Source organism: Monodelphis domestica, chromosome 4 (genome assembly GCF_027887165.1).
Source record: "Monodelphis domestica isolate mMonDom1 chromosome 4, mMonDom1.pri, whole genome shotgun sequence".
NCBI lineage: Eukaryota > Metazoa > Chordata > Mammalia > Didelphimorphia > Didelphidae > Monodelphis > Monodelphis domestica.
The window spans coordinates 10,107,674-10,125,847 of NC_077230.1; the positions used below are offsets into that span (position 1 = coordinate 10,107,674).

General features: G+C 39.0%; 1 protein-coding gene across 4 annotated transcripts in view; it reads right to left on the minus strand.

Moving 5' to 3' along the window:
- Nucleotides 1-403: 403 nt before the first annotated feature.
- The window catches only part of HSF2BP (heat shock transcription factor 2 binding protein), a 128,115-nt gene continuing 110,344 nt past the window's right edge, over nt 404-18,174 (minus strand). For all 4 annotated transcript variants that reach the window (XM_056797100.1, XM_007493205.3, XM_007493203.3 and 1 more), the window contains one exon: nt 404-989. In XM_056797100.1, coding sequence (XP_056653078.1) covers nt 781-989 — 209 coding nt within the window. In that variant the 3' untranslated portion in view covers nt 404-780. The remainder of the gene's footprint in view (nt 990-18,174) is intronic.

Genomic DNA, 18,174 nt, shown 5'->3' on the forward strand with positions numbered 1-18,174 from the left:
GAAATTCACACCACTAAGCAAGCTGGATTCACTTAATATAGCAATCTATTTATTGTTCCCTCACTGACTATCACATTCCCCTCAGCAACTGCTCAAAACATTCTCCTTTCTCCTCAAGAGTCCCTCACTTTACCCTAAACAGATGTATATGTTTATCAATAGATGGATAGATAACCATATTTTTAAAACTACCGTCTTCTAGTTTTTGTTTATTTAAAAATAATAAATGCATTAGAAAACAAATACAGGATTACAATATGTAATGTACTGAAATAAGAGACTTAACAAAACATTTAAATAATCGCCAGCTATTTTTTCAAATGATTATAATCACTTGAAGATGATTTGGTTTTGTTTTTCTTTATACACTCTCACACACACACAATAAAGGCATCCAAGGAAATGCTGACCTATGGAGCACATATTTATTCATTTTCCATTTTTAGGTAATAACATTTTGGAAAAACTAAAGGATTCATGAAAGCCTGGTGAGATTTATTGAATCATTCACTTCAACAATTACCATTTTTAAGATATTCTGATATCAAGAAATAAACAAGTTAGGCCTTCTTAGGATGTCTCTATTTTTAGATGTTTACATTCAGCCAAAAGGAAGTTAATCCAAACTCACAAATAAATTTATGTCCCTCTGTAGTCATTTGTATTTTACCATTTGGAAAATAGGGTTATAGCACAACAAATACAAAGCAGGGGAGTAAAAGAGGAAAGGAACAGAATCAATGATATCTTTAGCCAAAATACCTTGATTTTTTATCATTTCTATCCTTTAAACTCTAGGACTTTAAAATCTTCTAAGAGTTCTTGAGCTAGTGTTCGAAGGCTGAAATTTTGACTCTTAGATATAGTTATGATATGTTGAAGAAACATGGAGTCATGGAACTGTGATGCTAATTTGGAGAAGACTTCTGTTTCCAGAACCACTGACTGAACAAGCCGAAGAACATGAAGACATACTTCTGGATCTGGATCTAAATAAGATGAAAAAGTTTAAGATTCTAGTCTGATACAAGCTCTCATGCAATCGTATCTCATTTTCTATAGCTGAAGAAATCCTCTCCTTTTTTCAGTAAAGGACTAATTCTATAATCAATAATATACGTTGTATGTGAGAAATAAGAAAAGCATCTCAATTATATTGTGACTATTCACCAGCAATGTCATTACTCGAAGTTACTGATGATCACATAATTTCAAAATGCTGAACTCAAAAATAACTTAATAACTTTGCGTTTGCTATAATTCTTTACACCAGCATCAAATTCTTTGTTTAAGAACAATATTTTATCTTTACTCTTACTTCACACCCAAGTACCACACATCACAAAAGATAGTTGGAAAAGCATTTTAAGAGGCAAGAGGTATTCACAACTAAATTCTCTAGCTGACTTTTATCTTTTTTCTGAATTCACTTCTCTAATGCACTTATACTATATTATTATGCATTACAGTTATATTTCCTCTACCAAAGTACAATTCCATTGGTTGAATGTACCAAAGAGAAGGTGGTGAGTAAGATCAAAGGCTGAGGACACTCTTGCAGATGTTACAAACTGGAAAGTCTTTGAATAAGAACTAAATGATGATGGACAAAATCCAAGGATCAGCTTTGCCACATTTTTAAAAGCTTATGACTAATTCGGCGTCAGTGATAAATTTTTCTACTACCACAATTTTTAATTCTAGACATACAGCTGGAAGAAACATCAGAAATCATCCAATTCAGTCTCTTCACTGGATCTTACCTAAAATCATACAATATTAAGTCTCAGAGGCAGGATCTAATCCAAGTTCCTCTAACTCTTTACAAACTTCTAAAGATCAAACCATAAATGTTGAAGTATTGAAGTAGGACCAATAATTTGGATACTTGTCTTTTCCCCCCAAAGAGTACAAACTCCATGGTTATAGCATAATAAATGCAAAGTGAAGGAGAGTCCCAGACCTAAAAGTAGGTCATGTATGAATGATTTAGCAACAGGTTTACCACAAATGCTGGGTATGCTCTGGCTCCTTTCATAGCTTCTCTCTTGCCCCTGAGGTGTCATTTATGCCCATCCCACTTAGAACTGGAGGGTATCTGGCTCATCAGTCCAGGGGAAGAACTAACTGAGCACTTAATGACGAAAATGCTGAAGGATTCCAGCAGGTATTCAGCTCCAGAATTCTTGTCTCCTTGGCAACTCTAGGGAGCCTCACACACATATCTATGATCCCAGGCATGAATTTAGGGTTTGAATTTGTGTGAACAATTTTATAGTCTTCCTTGGGGTGCAAAATTAGCTAGTTACGGTTCTGCTAGTTATAGCACCTAATATGACTGCTCTAATTAATACAAAGAAGTCATCCCCAGTACTCCAAGAAGCTGAAGAAGTGAGAAATCTTTATGCTGCTGCTCATGTATGTTAATCTTACAGAAATCTGCTCATTGAGGATAATTAGCTTTTTATCCATTTTTTGTGACTACTAATTCCACCAAGAACCTGACATCTACTAGCAAAGGGGACCGGAAAGGAAATCAGTCAGGTAGGATAATATATATATATGTATATATATATATGTGACAGTGGAGGGGGTTGGAGCAGAGAAGTAGCTATCCCAGCTGCACTTATTATTTAACAATTCCTATCAGTTACAATGAAACTATTTACACTGTTTTAAACTTACATTCACCCTTATGCAAACTATGATGTCAGTTATATATTCTTTGTAGCAGCACCACTCATCTAAACGATGAAATAATTATTTTATGATCCTTCTAGGCTTCACTTCAGGAAAATTCTATTTTTCTTCTCAAGATCGAGAGGTGGCTACTGTGAGAGGAGGTTAATACAGAGTGGAGATGGACCTCGGCAAGAGCCATGATTGACAGACTGGGAGGCAGAATGTTGGCGAGGGGTGTTCTGGGAAGGATTTTCAACTGATGAAGAAGGTTTGGTTCTGAGCCTTGGGGGGTGAAACAGCTTTTCCTGAGCTCTGGACTGTGGGTCCCATCTGATTCCCAGAAGTGTCCCAGATCGACTTCTCCGTCTCTGGTGTCTGTTAACAGTCTTGAATCTCATCTTGTCAAGAACTTGGTGGTCTGACAAGACATTTCGGCTTAACCCATGAGGGAATATTCCCTGGAAGGCAGCTGTGTGTCGGACCCGAACATAGTCTCTATGACATCTTAACCTTAAGACTCAAGCTGCTACTTAGACATTTAGTTTAAGTTAGTATGGCATAGGAGAAAGGAAGAACTGGTTTCCTGACTGGTCCCAGACAGTTAGCTTCGGGCTCTCCTGATTCCCTCTTTCCTCAATCTTTCCCTCGCTCGCTGTATAATAAACCGTCTTTAAATTCTATCATATAGTCAGATAACACTTAAAGGGTGGAGGGGACTTGGGGAGAAGGAGCTTTAGGAGAGGAGCCTTTCTTTAGTCTCGAGTTAAGCCAAAGCTTGGGATGCTCCATACTGGTTTCCCTCTGCAGATTTATTCAGATTAAGAGCTTATCTAAGGAAGAGCTAGGTAACCACAACACTGCTAGCCTACCAATACACACAGATTGCCCGAAGTGATCTGTGACAATCGGCTTCCCCTTCAAGTCACCTTTGGGGATCCAGGCTGAGGGAGAGAGCGGCCATTAGCTCTCTACTCGGAGAGAAAAGGAGTTTCTCTGGGAGTTCGGTCACCAGTGCACACTAACCAACCAATATAACACCATCCAGGGGTTCTCCTTTATTCTCCTCTTACAGTACTTTGTACAAGGAATCATTCTTCAGAAGTACTATTAGTAGCATTGCATGGAAAATTGTTTCCCCCCTCAAAGAGTTCATATTCTGTTTTGGCACGCCAGTCTGCCAAATGTCATCATTGACAAGGTTTTCTTCTGGTCAAGTTCTCTGTTAACCTTGTTAACCCTTAATGCAGACACTCTGTTAGCCAATCAGCTCCAAGCCTGTGACTCTGGAGGGGACAAAGAGACGACTCTGGTGCCCTAACCTTGACTAACAGGTATAACAGAGTCCTCAGCCCGATCCCAAAGCACGGATGTCGTTTTAGCAGCCTACTGAAAGACGTGCCCTGTGCAGATGCCCTCTCTGCAGTGAACACTGCCATCTGATGTGACGGACAGAAGTCTCTGATGCGCAGGCGCATCTGGCTTCTGCAACATAGCTCTCTGGCAAGCTGTTCTCTGCATCGTGAACTGAACTCGTTGCATTACATCAGTGCTACCTAGCTTAGATGCGATTGACTCTGCAGGCAGGGCCCCTCCGTTCATAGGTGCCCACACATTCTCTGGCCACCTGGACAAAGGACTTATTGTTGTCAGATGATTTATAAGAGTGAGACCAGGGATACGACCGCAAGGAAATTATTTATAGAGTTGCTGGGTTTCGGTTTATGGTAGATACTAATAAATCCAGGAGAGAGAATTAGGATCAAAATGTTTCCTATCCAAAAAATTGCCTCCTTTGTATAAATTAAAGATTTTTGCCCTGTCAGACATGTCAGCGAGGGCTCCTGCTTCCTCCTAGGTCTTTAAGTAGCTTCTTCACACACAAACAAAACAGGTTATGTTGACTTACTGACACAAAGTCAGTGAGAAAGGCAATATGGCACAGTAGAGACAGAACCGGGCCTGAAATCAAGAAGACCCGGGTCTAACGCTGACATTAGCTGTTGGACCTCGGGCAAGCGAAACCTTCCTAAGCCTCAGCTTCCTCATCTATAAAACAAAGTGAATAATAACACCTACCGCACAGGGTCACTGTGAAGATTTACCCAAAATGCTTTGTAAACCTTATTATTACCATCCAATATCATTACTACTATAAACAGCCCTTCTGATGTTAAGAAACATTCATTGTCCTCTGCATTCATAAAAAGAGGACTCTGGATGTGAGGAAGAAACGATTGTTCTTTTCAAACGGCAACCGACAGACTTTGGGATACAAATTCTTTTTTATACCTTAATTTCTCAAGCTTCAGGACTCCTCAGTCAAAAATGCTGACTTCCAAAGGAAGATTTTGAATTCTGGCTCCAATGGATTCAACAACAGCATTAATTGGAGATAGCTTTATAGACTGTTTATGTCAGTGGAACAGTTGAGCATTTTGACTTTATATCTTTCAATCAAAATTCCTTCCTTTTCTTTGCACTAATATTACCCATGAATTATTATTTTCTAGTTTCTGAAATTTCACGTTTGCTTATATTCTAAGACGTAATTTGGATGACTGGTACTACAGTTGCAGATCCCATCTTATACTTATGGGAAATGAAGCAATACTATAATTAATCTAAAAAAATCAGGGAAAAGCACCAAACTGATTGGTGATCAGGAAAATAAAAAAGAACCCACAGTGGGTCCATTTTAAGATCAGTGTCAGAACAAGCAGACAGAATATGCTTTGGGTGCCAGGGGTGGGATAGGGAAAGGGTAGGGGAGACACTCAAGAAGACAGAGTTTTCCAGAAAAGGGACTGGGCTGGGGCCTCTGGCTATCTATGAGCAGGGCAAGGAGCAGGAATAACTCTGTTGCTTTGACCCTAGTTGGGGTAAGACGGCAAACTGAGAGGGTGGACCCAGAGTAACCCTGCTCCTAATCTGCTGACCTGGACTAGGATCTGGGATTCCATGGACCATAGTGAGGACATCAAGTGAAGGTTTTTTGAAGATGAGAGTCATGGGCATGTGTGTCGGTAGAGTAGAAAAGCACTGAATAAACAGGGAGACATATTGAAGATGATGAGAAAGTGGAAAAGGCAACTTGCTGGAGGAGATGGAATGGAATGGAATCCTCTTGCAGATTTGCAGAGAGATTTGCCTTGATAAGGAAAAAGGACACTTGATATAAGATAAGGGTGAAGTAGAATTACAAAAAAAATCTGTGTGATATGAAATGCAGAAGAGAGAAGAAGGAGCTCTTGGTAAACAGCCTCAATTTTTTCAGTAAAATAGGAGGCAAGGTAAATTTTGAGGAGACATGAAAAGGTTTGGAAGAGGTAAATCGGATAATGAGTTCATTAGGGAGGGAGGTGTAGGATTGCCCAGCAGAAGTAAGGGTCCAGTTGAGGTTATACAACATAAATTTGTAGTGGAATCAGTTCGAATCCACCTTCATTCAACAGGATATGTCAAGAAATATTATTTATGAATTTAAATTATTCCTTATTCTTTCTCACTTAAAAAGCACATCCTTATTAAGCAACTGCTACGTGCAAAGCACATAACTCCTTAAAGAAGCAATCCAAAGAACTCCTCACTGATAACTTGAAGAAAACTCTCGATTTAAAACCACGTATACCTAATTACAATAAGTGAGAAACAATTTTCTAAAACTGACTAAAACTGCCTCTCGAAATTCTACCTGTATAATAAATACCCTCTATGGAAGTCACTTATTAGGATCTTAAGCATGGAAACATAAAGAAAAACCAGTAGTATTTTGATAGGTATACACTAATTTAACTCTCTCAAAAGGTTTGTAAATGTATTAATTTAAAAAGTGCCTTACTCAATGAAATGCAATATTTTTCAAGTACTTTATATTTAGCTATTTTAATAATACCACCAGAACTTTCCTTCTGAATAAATAGTTACAGAGGTAGTTGGTTACACAGCAGGTACAGCAGCGGCCCTAGAGTCAGGAAAACTTAAATTTAAAATTGGCCTCAGATACTTAATAGCTATGTGACCCTGAACAAGTCATTTAATCTCTGCCTTAGTTTTCTCAGCTATAAAACGGAGATGGTAACATTACCTACCTGCCAGGGCGGAGGTGAGGATCAAATGAGATAATGTTTAGAAAAAGCATTTAGGACAGTGCCTGGCACAGAGTTATTATTTAAATATTTATTCCCTCCTCGTTTTCTCTTCCTCCATCATAAAACATAGCAGTTACACAAATTCAAAATCACATTCTCATTTTTTGTTCCATTTTGACTTGAGGCACATGAATGAGGAACATTAAAAGATTTGCCTGACTTCATTAAAGGAGGCAAAACAACAATAGCTCTGAGATAATTAACAACCTGTCAAGTTAGAAAGAAAATGTTAACTTTCTTAAGAATGTGAGGAGAGGGAGTGGCACAGTTGGGTTATGGCAAGGTAAGGTTCCACCAAGTGTAGGTTACAAAAGGAAACTTTCCCTATTTTAAAAAAGGGGAAAAAACCCTAGAGATAAACTTCGCTTTAACCAAAGCTAGGGTGAGAGAAATTACAGTGGTGTAAGGAAGGATGATTTTCTATGCTTTAAAGGATTTTGCAATGTGTTTTTTGAGATTGAATATATATGATTTCATTTTTGTTCTTCTATCCTTTCATTTCTAGCACACTGTAGGGACCTAAATATTTATTGAATTGAGTTACAAAGCACTTACAATGGCATTTTAATTAAAATAACAAGCAAATGTACTCATAATTTGTCTAATAATCAAAATGCATTAAAAATCATTCTTTTCTAGAATAAGAGTTCTTAACGTGGAGTCTGTAAGTTCTTAAAATATTTGATGATGATATTTCAACAAAATCTGTAGTCCTGTTTATTTTATTTTATGCATTTATAAACATTATTCTTAGGCATCTACAGATATTACCAGACTACCAAAGGAGTCCATGACCAAAAAAGCTTAAGAACAACTGATTTAAAGAAAGGTGCTCTGGGTGATTTTTGGAGAAGAAATGATGCATTCTAGAAAGTCCAAGTACCTCTTATGATGACTATCATGGGAAATATGTAAGAGGATGGAAGAAATAAGGAAAGATTATGAAACTGGAAGGTGAGTGGATTGTAAAGTCAATCCTACTTTTTAATTAAAAGAATACACTTGAGAGGCAATATTGTAGAGTGGATAGAAATCTAGCCTGGAAGTTGGGAAAAATTGGGTTCGAGTTTTATCTAAAACTCATTGACTCTAGAACCCCAGACAACTGACAGGCTCTCAATGCTCCCACAGAACTCCTTAACTCTATAGGGAAAAGAAAAAGTATTGATTGACACTGATAGAAGTTCCTCACCCATCAACTATCCTACACTGCTAAAATCACAAGTCCGATAAAAAAACAAAGAATACTCTCATTAAGAACCACTTGATAAGAAAGTCAGGAAGAAAATATCATTCTAAGCCCAAACTGGAGAAGAAAGATTTCTACTAGCTCCCCTTCCAGCTGGCAGTGGCCTGTTTAAATTGGATTTTCATTTCTGGAGCTCCCTAGCAGAACTCCCAAAGTCTTAAATGATAACAGCTCTTATAACCACTTGTGCGTCTGTACAGGATAAGAAATAGTATCATTATATTGCATCAGAAGTAGTACTTTGCAACTCTTACATCCAAATGAATATTCATTTTTGAAGTAGTCACTTTGGGAGAGACTATGTGATTATTTCAGCAATGCTATCATAGAGAGGGATTCTGGGTCAGGAGTTGCATATAAAATGGGAGAAATAATACTTGTACTACTTATATTACAGGGTTTTCATGCCAAAAGTTTTTTTATAATCCTTAAAGCAATACATTCAAATGATGATGATGAGTTAATGTATGCCAATTTTATTATGAATACTATACTAAACACCAATAAATATTTATTGAATTGAATTGACCTAGAGTCAAGGAACCTCAGCGTTTTGTTAAAAGTTTTTCTTTATGGGGCCTCTTTTTTCTCATTCTTAATTATTTCATTATTTAATCATATTCCCATGACTTCAATTGTTATTTCTAAACAAATTATTTCCATATCTATATATCTGGTCCTAAAAATTCTCCAGAGCTACTTTCATGTTCCTTGGACATCTCAAACTCAACATGTCCAAATCTCCCTATAAATATTAAAATTAATAACCAACACTCCAAGTAGTATATTTAATACTATTTTTAAAATTCAACTTGAAGCAAAGGGAAAGTGAAAGCTAGGGAAACTGAGCAAGGTGCTCCCCACCTCCACAGGGATCTAGCCAGAGAGAGCAAGCAGCGTGGCTCAAAACCGAAATTAAATATGAAATTAACATAATGTTGCATGTACACAAAAGGGAAAAAAGAATTGTGGGAAATGCAGTCCCCAGGGTTCAAGATTCCAATCAATACATGACCCCCTGTGATCGTTTGGGAGACCAGTGTCCCCAATGGATCATGAAAACATAACTAACATAATGAACTAGAGGTATATATAAATATTACAGTTTTTAAAGGGAAATTACAATAATTTGGAGATAAGAGGAAAAAGAAAAAAGAAAAGGAACAAAACCAATAATAGGTGCATTGTCCCCTTTGGCATAAGAGTGTACGTTCAAAACAAAAGCATTTCAACCCTCCCAAAGTTCAAATTCACCATATCTCAAAGTTCACTCTGGATCTTCTGGTGCAGCTTGTAGTCTCTGCAGGCATCTTCGTGGCACCTTCTAGATTCTGGGAAGTAGTCTCTTGTTCTAAATTAGGCTCAAATTCAAGTTAAAAATTCACAACAATAACATAGTTCCCCCTGAGGAAAATAATACTACATTTCCCCCCCTAAAGATGATAAAGGGATACATGCAGGAATTACACAAGGCTACATGGTCAAATCATAAGGCATATGAATCAATTATCAAAGAAGTCAAAGAAATTTTAAAAATAACCTCTGAGTGAAATATAGAATATAAAAAGAAAACTTGAAAAAATTCTGGGAAGGAAAAAAAAATTTCACAACTCACAGCAGGTTCTTGTAGCGATCCACATCCCATAAGTGTACAACAACAAACATTCACTAACCCAGCCTAGCAATCTGGACTGCAGTAAGTTGCCACATCATGAAAGAAAATAGAAAAAAAGACTAGATCTCAAGACAAATGGGAAATATAATTCCCTGGTTCAACCTTTTTCTTCACTTTTTGGGATAATGGAGCCAGAAAAAGAGATGTTATGTGCTTGATATAGAGTGTGGTACAAAGAAGTCCTGCATTTAACACATGTTAAAGAGCCACAACCTCAAGTCTCACCCATGTTCAAGTCATTGTGCTTTAATATTTCGTATAGTAGCATTTTTTATCTTAACACTGAAGACCAGAAAAACAAAATGTCCTAAGAATATAAAGAGAAGGAGGTAATCCAGAACCTTAAAGGTCACATAACTGGGGGGGAAACAGAAGGATTTCATGCAAAGTATCATTTTATACTGCTTAACATTTTGATAAAAAAAACAATGTATATATATATATTTTTTATTTATTATTGCTAGGGGTAGGGATAGGGTAAGGGGAGGGGTATTTAGCTTATTTTATTTTATTTTTCATGATTTTGTTGTATTTGTATTCATTTAAAAAAAAGGAGGGGTGACAGAGGCTGGCACTAGAGGAAAAAGTGCCAGGCTGAAGAGTATATGAAATTGATCACCTCTATGGGGGAGGGGCCCCAGGAGTGGAATCCGGAGGAGGAGAAGACTCTGGTTGGGAGAATAGTGAGGGGCTCTCGGTCTTGAGAAGTCAAAGAGAGAAGTTGGGAAAAAGACTTTCTCCTGAGGGTTACCCATTTTTCCTGCTGGTGACTGGAAATCTTTCCCCCCAACAGTTCCCAATTGAAGGGACTTTCTGAAGAGAAACCTGAGCAGACTTTACCTCAGCTCCTGTTGCCCAGGGTTGAGTCAAGCTGACTTTCTCTTGGGAGGCTCAGACTGCCAAGGCCTGAGATCCCCCCAAACTTGAGGAGGGAGGGGAAAGGGGCCCCCTTTTCCCATATTCCTTTTCCCATTCTTACCTGCCCATTATTCCTTTTGTGTTACCTGATTGAGTTGACATTAAAAGTTATCTGTTCCCCAAGTTGAATGTGAATGAACAGATCAAGGGGAGACCCTCTGGTATTGAGTAGTGGAGGGGGGACAAGAGCGACAAGAGAAAATTGGAGAGAGCAGCTTTAGCTAAGAAGGGAAGGTAGAAGGGGGAAAATCTTCAAAGCCCCTCTCCTCTCTCTGAGCCAACCCTAAACATCAGCTGTCTCCTTTGTACCTCGCTTTGTAGAAGGGGGGTCTCCTCTCTTTCCCCCTCTCCATACCTAAAGTCCAAACTTCCGACAGGGTACAAACTTCCCTCTTTTATCTTTTTATAATACAGGGGGAATTGTTTATTTATTTATTCCAATCAATACATAACCAAAATTCTGCTCTGTTCTGAACCTCTCTATTACTACAGAAGGTACCACTATCCTTCCAGGTTCAATGTCATCCTAGACTCTTTACTGTCACTCCATATATCTAATCAGTTGCCAGATCTTTTTGTTTACACCTCTACGTCTCTCATATATGACTCTTTTACATTCACACAACCATGGCTCTAGTTCAGGCCCTCATCTCCTCTCATCTGAGCTGCCTAGAAATTGGTCTCCCTGATCGTCACTCCAAACTTGAAAACAGCCTCCACTTAGCTGCCAAGATGATTTTTCTGAAGTGTAGGTCTGATGATTTCCTTCCTCAGCTCACTGAGCTACAGAAGCTCTCTATTGCTTTTAGATTCAAATATAAACTCTGAAGACATTTAAAGTTCTTTATTCCTTGGCTGCTTCTTTCCATGGCACTCTGTTCTTGTTCAGTATTTTAAGCCATGCCCAAATCTTCAAGACCCCATTTGGAGTGTTCTAGGGAAAGAGGCTACCATTTCCTTCTCCATTTTACTGATGAGGAAACTGAGGCAAACAGAAGGAAAGCAACTTTTCCAAAGTCACACAGCTTGTACGTGTCTGAGGCTGGATTTGCCCTTAAGATGAGTCTTCCCCTAGCATTCTATCCACTGCTCCACCTAGTTGCCCAATAATAATCTACTTAAAATCTTTCCACTCTATGATACAGAGATTCTGGGATCCTTGCCATCTCTAAAACAGACACTTTCCTCAACTCTGGACCTTTGCACAGGATGTTTCCCATGCCTGGATTGTTTTTTCTTCTTGCCTCTACCCTCTTAGTTTCCCTGGCTTCCTTCAAAATTCAGACCAAATCCAACCTTCTTCAGATCTTCCTGGTCCTGTTTGCTGATGTAGTCCCTTCCTATATTCCTTATCATCTCTTTTATATGTCTTGAATTAGTTATTACATGTTATTGTCCCCCTTAGATTGATAGTGACAGCAGGGCTTGTCTTTGCCTTTCTTTGTTTTTCTAGCATTTAGCATAGTGCCTGGGACATAATAATATGTGTAATAAATGCCTGTTGACTGACTGACCTCATAAATCAACTGAAATTACTCTATGATGCCATCAGTGATCTCTTACTTGCCAATTCTAATGACCCTTTCTTAGCTTTCTTTCTCAACTTCTCTGAACTATTTGACACGTAATAGATACTTACCAACTGACTATTCTCTCCCACTGAACACTACATTCTCTTTACATTTCTGTAGCACTGTTCCTCTTGGTTCTTCTTTTACATGCTTGACCACATTTTCTCGGTTTTATTTGCTAATTTGTCATACATATGCACCTAACTATGGGTATACTGAAGTCCTCTGACCTGAGCCCTCTTTTATTCTCTCTCTCTATTCCCCTCCTGGACAATCTCATCAATTCTCATGGATTTAATGATCATCTTTGTGCAGAAGCCTACGGAACCTATAACCCTCGTCTCTTCCCTGAGCTCCATCTAGACATCTTCAGCTGTCTTTTGACCATTTCAAGAGGAATGTTATCCAGGGATCTCAAGTTCAATTTATCCAGAACAGAACATATATTCCTCTCAACCCAAGTTAGTTCTTAAGTACACCATCATCCTTCCAGTTACCCAGATGAACAACTTCATTGGTATCTCCCACTCTTCATTCATATAGCTAGTTAATCAGCTGCCAAGCCATCCTATTTTTTTTTTATCCCTCACCTTCCATCTTAGAATCAATACTCTGTATTGGTCCTAAGGCAGAGGAGTGGTCAGGGCTAGGCCATGGGGGTCAAGTGACTTGCCCAGGGTCACCCAGCTGGGAAGTGTCTGAGGCCAGATTTGAACCCAGGACCTCCCCTCTCTGGGCCCGGCTCTCCATCCACTGAGCTACCCAGCTGCCCCCAAGCCCTCCTATTTGTACCTCTACATCACTCACACTTGTCCCTTCTCTCTACTCACATAATCACCAGCATGGCTCAGGCCCTCAATACCGCTCACTGGACAACGCTATCGCCCTCTAAATTGTCTCTCTGCTTCAGGTCCCTCTTTTAATATATTCTCCGCCTGACTACGAAGATGATTTTCCTAGAGGGCTGTCATTCCCCAATTTACCAAACTCCAGTCACTCCCCTTTTTCTGGCGAGGATCAAAGAGCAGCTCCTTCGTTTAGATTTTAAAGCATCTGGGCCTTGGCCTGCCTTTCCGGGCTTAATAGACGTTCCTCCCCGTCCTGAGCTCTGGATCCAGCACAACTGGCTTTGCTGTTTTCACACCCAACACTTGTGCGCCTATCTTTGCACTAGCACTTCCCCACGACTGGAACGTTTTACCTCCTCATTTCTGCTGTTAGAATCCTTTTGTTTCTTTTAAAATTCAACTCAAGGACTGTCTTCTAGATGGCATCGTTATTGATTCTCTCCAGCTATTTTGCAGATTCTTGTAGAGGTGCATGGTGTCTCCCCAGATAAGAGATCCTTGAAGGTTCTGTTTCATTGGGGGTTTTGTATTCCTTGGTCTGGCACAATACCTGGCCCTGAATCAATGCTGCTATCCTGTGGCCGCGTGTTGCCCCTGGGAGCTGGAAAACACTCGGTAAATACGTTGATATTTTAGTCTGTAGCAAATTGTTTTTATGATATGATTAAGAAAACAAGCTTTTATATGTTCCATGCAATTTCCCCTCACCATAAATGTCCGCTTCGTGTACTTTTGGGGAAGTGAATTCCCACTCTACAAAAACAGAGCCCCTTCTATTAAAATGCTAGTCCTCTGGTGAGTGCTAGTCCTGTTGGTGCTGCCACCCTGCCCCAGCAGGGCTCCCAGAGGGCACAGAACAGCCTAGCCAAGAAGCCGGGGACGGGAACGAGAACCATCTGTGTGCTCTCTCAGAACCAGGATGCAACTGCGTTAAGCTAAAGGCTGGTATTGTAGGATTCCAGTATTTATAGCGGCAGCACGGCGGGTGCTCGCTCCACTAACACGGAAGGCAAATGGCTGGATAGCTTGGTGGAATGTCTGTGGGAGTTATTGGGGGAGATCAAAGTGTCTCCCCGTCCTGTCATCTTGTGATGAGTCTCTATACACCCACCCGAGTACTGGGCACGTGCTTAAGCCATTGGTACTGTGCGTTTAATGCTATGAAGTACAAACAGCTTAAAACATACTGGATTTATGTCACCTATCATAAGTCCACTTCTTTTCCAAGTTTTACCCAAATAACGAAAAAGCATTTTTATTCATAATAATTGGTTTTGCTTGTCATTCGTGTCCATGAGGTTTTCTCTGTAAAGATACATTCCCTTCTCCAGTAGATTAAGGCAAATCGAGAATAAGTGACTTGCCCAGGATCACACATCCAATAAGTTTCTGAGGCTGGATTTGAACTCAGGTCTGTTTGCCTCCAGACGCAATGCTCTATCCACTGGCCCACCTACCTGTCTCAATAGTAATAATTCTCTTGATCAAGATAAAATGTTACCATTAAAAATAGACCACAATTGGGGGCAGCTGGGTAGCTCAGTGAATTGAGACAGGAGGTCCTAGGTTCAAATCTGGATTCAGACACTTCCCAGCTGGGTGACCCTGGGCAAGTCACTTGACCCCCATGGCCTAGCCCTTACTGCTCTTCTGCCTTGAAACCAACACACAGTATTAATTCCAAGATGGAGGGTAAGGGTTTTAAAAAAATAGACCACAATTGATTTGAGTTAAAATGTTGCTAAATAAAGAATCACATACCTGTCACTGAAATATAATTGATTAATATCATGTGACCAACAAGATGGCAGACCACACATTTTCTCTGATCCTTACACATTCTCAAAACTCTCCAAAATAAGAATTATGTGCACGTAGAAAAGCAAATGAGCTCTCTTCACAGGCTAAGCCACTAAGATTCCTAATGAGGTAATAACCTGATGAATTATCTGTAAAGAGCACTAATTCTCTAATTCCTAAGTGCCTATTTGCACTCCCTCCCCCTCCAGTGCCTGCACTCTGGGAGGGATATATAATGGATTCCATGGTCTTGTGCCCTGAAATACACTCAACAGTACTCCTACCACTAAAGAGTAAATAGCAGAGTAGGTGGGACGGGGTGTTAGTTTGTGTGTGGGACGGCACCAAGGCTGGTGTGGGAAGGAATGGGGTCTCACATCCACCTATGAGGTAATTCTATCTTCTCAAAAGTCATTTTTGGCATACTGAGGCTGATAAATAATGAATCTCCCTGCATCAGGAAAGGTAGAGACAGCTTTATGGTCCAATCCTCTGGGAAACTGCTATCAAAAGAGAAAGTATAAGAAAATGAGCAATAGGAGAATATGAGGGAAAAAAAGACTAAAATCACTAAAAATCTCAGGAGAAAAATTCAGCTAAAAAGAGAGAGAGAGAACATGAACCCAATCAGATAAATCAACAAGAAAGTCATTAATAAATGAGTCCAAACATTTCTGAATAAATGTTACAAATCAAAGAAAAATTAATCCACACTCACTGAGGCAAAGGACCCTGTGAATTCCTAAAAGAGCATGGAATTTATAATAGGGTGTTCCTGAATGGCTCAGGAGAAAAATAAAATTTATGCGGGCAGAATTTATGGCTTATGAAGAAGAAATAATTGGTAGGATAGAACAACTTGAATGTATGACGGCAAGTCTCTCAAGAGAAACAAAAGACAAAACAACTGATTGGGAATACAAATAGACAGAAATAAAGAAAAAAATAAAGAAAATCTGGAAGAAGAAAAAGCAAAAGGCAATCCCATTAAAAGAAAACAAATTCTCCATACAAGCAAAACATATTGATCTCAAATGCAAGATACAAAGAGAGGTAAGATCATAGGTCTTCAAAAAGAACACGTGATGCCCAAAATGCAAGAAGTAATACAAACAAACAAAAAAAAAAGAGCCCAGAATTTATAAATACAGAAAACAATGTGCCAATTGAAAGAAGCCATAGTTCACCTCTATAAGACAAAATCTAATGCTGGAACCCCCAGGACACACGGTAGTTAAATTGACAGATCCTAATGACAAGCAACAAATTCTGCAAGGCACCAGGAAAAATAATTTCAAATATAAAGTAAAGAAAATTAGAATAATTTTCTGGAAACTCTTTTGCAATCAACAGAAAATACAGGAGGAAAATGGAATAATGTATTGCAAAGAGCAAAAGGGATCCAAGATGCAACATGAGGTGACATATCCTGCTAACTGAGCCTAATCATCAATGATAAGGATAGTTATTCAACAAAAAAGGCATTAGAAGTATTCCTAGAAAGAATATTAAACATGCTTAGATTATTTGCTTTTGAATATCCCAGACAACAGAAACAAAAGAAAGTTAAACAAATAAAGCAGCCAAGAAGGTGCAAGTAATGAATAAATCACCTCATAAAAATGGGGGGGGGGGGAACACCTATGGGTTAAAAATAACAATAAGAGGTCCATTAAAAGATTCTTTCTAAAAGTACACAATGAGAGGGCCTGCCTATAAGTAAGTTAATGTTTTTTTTGTGGAATAAACTCCAACATGGGTAGGTACATAAAAAAAGAAGAAGAGAGGAAGAAGATAGAGGAGAATATGTGATGTACCCCAATCAAATCACTGGTAAACAATGAAGGAAAATAACTCTTTTAGTCACTCAAGAAGAAGCCAGGATATGGGAGAACCATGAGATGGCAAAAGGAGGGATTAAAATAGTGGAAAAGAAGAGAAGAAAACGTGATTCCATGCTGGGAGGAAATTCTACCAAAGCACACTACCATGGAGAAAGAGAGAATCTATAATGGGAAACAGACATTTAAGTGGACAAAATCAGCAAGGATTTGGTGCTCAGAGAAACTTCTACCTCTTAAAGAGTATCATGCCTCCATTGGTAACATTCTGTCTTCAAAAGTGGAATAAGAACTCCCAGGATTCAATGAAATGTAGAAAGATGGAAATGAAAGAGGAAATTTCATGGAAAATGGGGAGAAATGAGCATGAAGAGAGGAGGGAATAATAGTGAACATCGATATCAGAGACAGAAAATTTTCTATTAGACAACAGTGGGTATAAGAAGCTGTCAATGTAGATGTATAGTTATTAAGATAAAATCTTCATTTCCTTTACTCCTGGCTTGGGGAAATCATCACACAGCGAAGTCAAGAACTACCAAGAACTTTGAAATGCCAAAATCATAGTCCTGTTTTGATCACAGTGATTACACAACTGGGCTTGGGGAAGATAAAGAAGAGGGTGGTATAACTAACAGGAGAGTATATACAATCTTAAAGGTCAATGTTACTGATTTCTAAAAATAAATATCTTTTGTTATCAATAAGTTCTCCTCCACTGCTTGTTAGAAAAATGTTGACATAATATAACATCTCTAAGTTGTCAACCAAGTGTTTTCCGGATATACCTACAACTTGCTCTCCCCAGAACAAAAGGGTCCGATATTCTTTTTAGCTAATTTGTGAATTTAAAAAATTATTTATGCTTTTTGTTATTATAATATATTCATTTATTTTTATCCCTCCTGTTATTTCCTCCACCGAGCAAATTTTTCTTAAAACCTCAAAAAAATAAAGCCCTCAATATATGTAGGTAACCTAGTGGAGCTTTAACACAGAAGTATTTACTTCCAAAGGCAGTCACAAACACACAGACTCCTATGTGTGGAGTGCATAATCTTTCCCTTGCCTTCTATATCACCTCAGTCTCTGGGGAGAGGGAGTTGGGTCCATTGCTTAACTGGGTTCCCAAAAGCATGGCACTCTGGGACGTGAGTGCCGGGCACCCTGGCTTCTCAGAGTCGCCGTGCTGAGATGACCAGTTGCTGTACAGTCTATGAGAAGCACATCTGGCACTGGGGACAACTAAGAAAAAGCAGAAACAAATTTTCCTGGGGCCATTTGGTGGAGGAAGTGGGGATAAAATAATGAGAGCGGAGAACAGAAGGGCAAGTCCCTTTCCTAACATCTCTGGTTCCGTTCATGGCATCCATGATAGAATTACAGTCAAAAATGGTGAAAAGAGCGGCCAGCTAAGTCTCATGAGTTTTAAAGAGGCAAGA